The 7,080-nt window shown below is 39.3% G+C and overlaps 1 protein-coding gene across 1 annotated transcript; it reads left to right on the top strand.

Annotated features, from left to right (window-relative positions):
- Positions 1-369: 369 nt before the first annotated feature.
- On the top strand, positions 370-5,942 carry glec (gliolectin). Its single transcript, NM_079719.3, has 2 exons — positions 370-1,236; positions 4,760-5,942. The coding sequence occupies exons 1-2, from the start codon at positions 717-719 to the stop codon at positions 4,924-4,926; spliced, it is 687 nt and encodes a 228-aa protein (NP_524443.2). The 5' UTR covers positions 370-716; the 3' UTR covers positions 4,927-5,942.
- The last annotated feature ends 1,138 nt before the right edge of the window (positions 5,943-7,080 follow it).

Here is a 7,080-nt window from a genome sequence, read left to right as displayed (position 1 = left end):
CTCAGTAGCCAGAGATGTTCCCTACTCGCGCCACCTCTCAAAACTGCTGCAGTTAAAAGTGCAATAGCGGTGCTAGGAAACAATTTTTATGGAAATAAACATATATTATAAGCATATTGAATATTATAGCTTCGATGTATAATTTTTGAAATATTTTCTAGATCACTTTCAAGTATGTTTTTCTGTGCATTTCACCCTAATGTTAATGATACCCAAATGTAAGAGAGCGTAAAAATGCTGAAGAGAGTCACGAAAGAGCGCAGAGTGACCGTTTCGGCGGGCCAAAAGCGAAAGTAAAGCGTTATCGATGCGGGAGCAACTGGTCACACTGCGCCATATAAGCTATATAACTTGCTGAATCCCTGGTCTCTGCGCGATTCAGTCTTTGACTCTCCACCAATTCGGTCGCTTGCGTTTGCTCCAGCTGCGTTCTTTTCGCTCTCTTTGGCTCGCGTGAAAGTCGTAAAGTTCAGCTAGCTCTCTACGATACAGAAAAAGAAACGCATACAACAAATTCGCCAGCGATAGAAAACCGATTTAAACTGCAATTGCAATGCCTAAAATGCGTACGTGAGTTTCGCGCAGTGATCGCTGTGAAAGTTCAAGTGAAAGCGGAAAGAAGAAACAAAGCGAGAATACTTCAAAAGCAATAAACCAAAAAGTGCAAAAATACCTAAAGTTTAAACAAAGAAAACAAGTTATACAAAACCATAGCCATGTTGTGTCCGCCAATGGCCCTGGGCCCATTTCTCGCCGCCCCCGTGCCACGCCCACCGCCCAGCGCATCGGAGAAGAAGAGAATCTGTCGGAACCTATTCAATAACGCTCCCGGGGACTCGAATATCGATCAGCTGTTGGCCCAGGAGCAGCACACGCAGAGATTATACGTTAAGGAACGCTACGGATATGACATCCAGCTGGAATCTAATCGGGATGCGGATGCGAATACGGATGCGGATGCTGATACGGATGCCCATTGTCAGGTCCTGCGCGGAATGCGGTATCCGACCTCAAGGACGATATCCAGCACCGATGCCGATGAGTGCAATCCAAAGGCAGTCAGCCAAGCGCCGAGGGGCATGGCCCTGACTCCCGCCCAGATCTCCGCCAGCGCAAAGCTGATCCTTCAGAAATGCCCGGAAAGCGATCGCAAAAAAAGCAACGGCAGTGCGGATTTGGCCAACTGCACGCGACATGGCCAAAAGCCATATGCGAGGCAGCCACAAGGCCTCAAAGGTAGGTTTTTTTTTTCCATGATTTGCATGTTTTTGTTTCACCTGAAACGCTGGGTGCTTGCTCAAAATATACGAATAATGATTACTCTTTGGTTCCAAGTTATTAAGTTTAATATACTTTCAAGTTATTGTTAAATTTTCCCAAAGAATCAGAGCAGAATCAGAATATAGTGAAATCTCTAAAATTAAAAAAGTCTCCTTCGAATTATCTCATACATTTCCTCGGTTTTTGTACGTATGTTCTATTTACTAAGATCCCATGTACTTCTTATATAGATGATCCAATAAGCAGACACCTGATTTTAGTTGCATTTTCCGTTGTTCCTTCCTCTTGCAGTCTCTGCTTTGTGCTCGTCCTTTGCCACAGTCGTCACCCTTATAAAATTCCTCCCCTTAGTTGAAAAAAAAAACCACCCTTATTTTCTGATTTTCCTAATTTCGTTTTTCCCCTTCTGCGTCGATTCTTATTGTCACTTCTTTCCTACCAGTTTTTATTCTCTTTATTTTGGCTAGTTTTTCCGATTCTTTGTTCGTTCATTCACGTGCGTAGGGATTTATCTCTTTGGTTACTCGAAAGTGAATTGGGATACATTTACATATCTGATGAATAACAGAAAACTCAAAAAAGTATTATTGTTTGGCCCCATTGCTTAATCGAATTCGAATAAATTTCTCTAATTTCAAATAATTTGAAATAATAAATGTATTCAAAATCATTGTATTATGAAATTTTAAAGATTCAGTACAAGTTTCTACGACTATTGCCTTAAGTTTTAGCAACAAGACAAGGGACTATTAATGCAGTCCATTGTTATCTAATAATAGATTTAAGATGAACGCTATTAAAAAAAACTTACCAGTTTGTTTATATTAAGCATCACTTATGGACGTTCGACTGTACCTTTAATTTTTGGCTTATTATTATTGCTTTACTTTACGCTGATATTCCGCCGATAGCGTGGCATTCAGTGAGAGAGGGAGAGCTGGGAAGAAAGAGAGCTGGTCTCCAGTTTGTCTTTGGTTTGGCAGTGTGTCAAAGCGAAAAAGCTAAACAAAAAATAAAAACTGTTGAATAACAATCGCGCGCCAAAAATCTTTCCATATTTTGCGAAAAGAGATTGCAGCTGAAAAGTGAATATGAGATGAGTAAAATGCAAAGGCAATTAATTGAGAGGCCTCAATTAAATTTAAATCAACGCCTTCTGGTTTTCTTGATTGTTGTTTTTATTCCTGCTGCAGTTTCGACACAGAAAAAAAAAATAAATAAAAAAACAAAAAATGAGCTACACAGACCTGCGACTGTACATGAGTTCACTGTAGTTGTGTTAGTTAGTTGAAAAGGCCGCACCCACAACGACAAACGCAATCTCAACCAGAGGAAAACCACAGCTCTTATACGACGACGTCATCCCACTTCCACACAAACGCACGCACACTTATGCATTATCAAAGAAAGACGAGAGAGTCAGAGTCGTCGCTCTCTCTCTCTCTCTCTCTCTCTGTTTGTCTGCTGGTTTTTGGCGCGAACTTATTATTTTCGTGTTTATTTTTAGTCGTCTTCGCTGATAAGCTTTCTGCGTGTGCGAGTGTGTGTGCGTTATTATGCGTAGTAGTAACTACGCACGCACGTTGATGATGTTTTTCAAAAACTCGTCGTGAAGGTCACACACACCAACGAACGCAATTCGCGTAAGTACAGCAGCGCCAAATGTTGTGTTTTGTTGTACTGTGTGGCAGGTCCAAAAACGGGTCGAAAAGCGAAGCGAACAAAAACAAATCAATTAGACAAAAGTTCTGTTATCTCGGCCTTTATTCCTATCTTGTTTATATTCTTTTTTGCTATGTTTTGATCACCACTGTACTTTTACCACCCAGTTGGCGCGCTATAGGAAATGCATACATATTCCTATGATATGATAATTCATATTACGGTATTTTGCATATTTTTACTAACAATTTACAGCATCTTCATTATCATTTGCATGTGTGGATTTTTTACCACGTAAATTAAGTTTTCTAAGCGGTCTATTTGACTTTCGTGATTATGTTTTGCTTGGCCTTCTTCGCCACGCCCCAAAAATGTGTGTGATATTCCCCTAAATTTATGTTTTCTAATTATGCATTCAGAAACTCTCTTTTGGGCTCCCACATAAATATTTATAATGTGAGTTCTTTGTTTTCATCGCCGCCTCTCTCTCTACACACATTTCGTAAACAAAACGCGTTTTTTTTTTGTTGTGCAAGATGGAGCGAGACAGAGCTAGTTGGAGCTTCGTGCTTATAATGATAACGGTAAACGCACTACCGCCCTCACACTCCCCCTTTCTCTTTCTCAACACCTGCTTTTTACAATGGACTTGATCGCTTTGCCGTTTTTCCTTCCTTTCTGCTTCTTCTCCTCTGTTTCGCTTGACGTTCTTTGTCGCTGGCTTATAATTTTCTATAACTGTACATTTGATTATATCGCCAGAAGCAGCGCGACTCTTTGGCTGCCAGCCATTTCCATTCTCTTTCTCGGGGGGCTTCGAGTTTAAGGAACACGTTTGTATCGTCCAGAAAGTAGGCTTATTTCACTTGTTGCGCTTTTCGTTCCACTTTAATGGATACATTTGGCATAGAATCTTAACTGTATGTATTTATCTTGACTTCGAAATGATAAGTTTGCTTCGTAATAGCAAGATACTTTCGTTGGAATTCATAGTTCTATAATTCTAAATGAAGCACCTACATGATTTTTTAATTATAATAGACAAATTACTTTGCGAGTGTGTTTAAGTATTCGGTTATGTAAGCTAGACTTGGGGCCTTCATGTTTTTGCTGTTGTTCAGCTTTCCAGCTTTTAGGTCACTGCGCAGTGTCTGCGGTTTGGTGAGCGTCTTTGTGCGATCGTGTAAGCTCTAGCGGTTTACGTGATGAGGCAACCGCAGCTGCCAAGCGATAGAGGTTTGATAGAAGTACAGTCGCAGCTCTCTAACTGAAACTGACATTTAGCTTTCAAAGAGGAATTTCTGAAATTTGAAATGACATTCTTTGTGACATTTTTTTTAGTACTCAAATAATAAATATATATTTGAGTAGTAAAAAATGATCATTGCAGGATTTGTTTATTTTTAGATGCTTAGATTGCTTAAAGATACACATTTTACTTTGACGTCATGAAACAATCTCACATGGATTCATAATGCAAGTCGAAGACGATCGACTGAACTTAATACACTCCAGACGACTGCATTCTGCCATTAGCACTTATCGCTGTGGCCATGACATTTAGTATATCGGCCAACGATGATCAGGTATAGGTTTACTTTACTGTACACTTGCACAAGTGTGCATAATTCCAGGGCGATAAGAAAGAAGAAAAAGCGAAACACCCACTGACACGTATGCAGTAGTAATGACGCTTGCACTTTTAATTTTACTTTCCCATTTCCCTTTTGCAGCCTGATTAGTCACAGTATTTTATTTAGCTATTTTACAATGCCAAATACTAAACGTTTACCCCCTTTTTTTCTTATCTCTTCAGGCATGTACAATGTTCGCAAGACCGTGAATGGTATTTCGAAACCCAACGTCAAGAATGGTTACAACAACAACAACAACAGCAGCAGCAGCAACAACAACAGCAACATGAATATTAATAATAAGATTGTGGATAATGGTACTAGCGAATTGGCAGATCAGAAGCAGTAACTTTGGATCAGAATGACGATGACAAATAGCCCCTGGCGGAGCAATAATTGCAATATATGATATTAATTGTAAATGTAATTTTAATTTCTAAAATAATTTGTTTATTTTTTTGTACCCCCGCCATACACAGATACTTTTGTGTATGGATTGTACGTTTGTTTTAAACCAAGACTTGACGGTCCAAAAATGTTGTTGCATAACAAATGATTAAGTGAATGGATAAAAGCCAACCAGAAACAACAACAAAAGCAACCCCAGAAAAGATCGGCGCGCGTGCACGGCCAAAAACAGGCAAAAAAAATATATGATTAATAATTAATAATAGTAATATATCCGGATGCATTGCGATATCGGTCTTATAATGGAAATTATTAAGTTAATGGATATGTGCTAATGTTAGACAAGCGATCGACAGCGCCATGCATCCACTATATATAGACTAAACCCCAACCCAAACCAATTCAAGCGTTCTCAGCGTGTTTTCGGGTCCAGATGCACGCGTGTGCCAAAAGTATTTACAATTTACTTTGTGTCATGATCTCAATTATTAAAAACAATTTTATTATTTTGTTTATCTAAATGTAATTATAATTGAAATTATTTAAAAATTCTTCTTAGCCCACAAACAAACACACACACACACCCTCGCCCCTCTCATTCACACACCACCCACGCACACTTTTACACACACGCACACACACACACTGTACTCATATTTATTGTATGTACATTATCGATGTGACATTTTAAATTGTATGTACTGTCTATGTATAAAAACTTCGTATCTATGGCAAAATTATTTCCCCTTTAAGAGACCCCCCCATTTTCGAAATTCTATTTTGAACAACCAAACTGTGTATATTGTACGGAGTGTAACCAAACTCCAAGCAGCTAAATGCGAAAAACCACAACAACAAATACTGTGCATATTTCCTTAAAAACTTTGTACGAAAGCAAGATGAAAAAAAAAAACTATTCTACTGTAACTCTCAAGCGGAGAGTAGCAGAAAAAAACCAAAACAAAAAAAAACTCTTAAAAATACAAATGTAAAACAAAAAAAAAAACATTTAAAAGCTTTTTATTTGCCTACATTGGCTTTGTTGTGGAGAGGGGGTGCCTTTTGGGCCGAGATGGCGTGATAATTCTCAACCGTAAAGAAAAGCGGAGAAAGATGGAAAGATTCATAAATGGATGGAATGAGTCAGCATTCGAGCCTCGAGCTGCGGATGCAACAGTTTCTCCATTAGACAAGGGCCGCTCCCGCACAGTGAACCCTCGATAATAAAGGAATTTTCGTAGCAGAAGTGGCGCCTAACGTTACCCTAGACGGCATGATGACTCCGCATTTATAGAACTGGTAAATATCTTCATCATTTTGAAGTGCAACCATATGATGGCTATTTATCTAAGCTACGAGTATGTATGATAACGTTTTTTTTTTTGGCCGAGTCCGCACTGTTCTAATTACATTCGATGCAGAGGTTTGGTATGCGTTCAGAAAGTGAAGTGGATCGGAAAGGAAGTGGAAGACCCATTCCAATTAGTGTGCTTTCCCATGTTCGCTTTCATCGCTAATCATCCGCAGCAATTTGAGAGACTTCACTGTGGGCACTCGTCGGTCTCTCAATGGGCGCACACATGTGCATATCGCCCGCGGCGGACATTTCGGAAAATGCTTTCTAGTCGTTATTTGTGTGCTATTCGTCGTACTAGTGATTGTTGTATCTACAATGTGTAGCTGTGGAGTGGAGTGGGCACTTAACATTAGATTGGCTGCGACTTCCGGCGAGCGAAACGATCGTTGGGCGTTTGATGATGATTGATGCTGGCCACCGTTCGCATTTACCCCATATTCATCCTCCTAATCAAACGGATGTGGATTTACAGAAAACAATTTGTTGATGTCTTAGAGCCTAAAAAAACAACTACATATTACATCTTAAGCAAGAGCATAGCAAATACAATAGATGCTAAAATTTCAAATTAGTTAGTTGGTTAGGTATAGCACTAGTTACAGACATATGTACATACATACACATTCTTCACAAAACCGACACATTAGTTTTAGTTACTAGCCAGTTGTTGCAATCTTTGCCATTTCAAGCATTTGGCACTGCTCTCTTGAGCGAATCAAGAATACAATATTCTATAAT

This window comes from Drosophila melanogaster, chromosome 3R (genome assembly GCF_000001215.4).
Source record: "Drosophila melanogaster chromosome 3R".
Taxonomy (NCBI): domain Eukaryota; kingdom Metazoa; phylum Arthropoda; class Insecta; order Diptera; family Drosophilidae; genus Drosophila; species Drosophila melanogaster.
This window is presented reverse-complemented; position numbering and strand designations above follow the sequence as displayed.

What these genes read in the sequence shown, in the direction of transcription:
- glec (NM_079719.3), top strand. Translation starts at nt 717, where the DNA reads ATGTTGTGTCCGCCAATGGCCCTGGGCCCATTTCTCGCCGCCCCCGTG. An exon ending in GCAGCCACAAGGCCTCAAAG is followed by an intron (nt 1,237 to 4,759) that starts GTAGGTTTTTTT and finishes TTATCTCTTCAG; the next exon opens with GCATGTACAATGTTCGCAAG.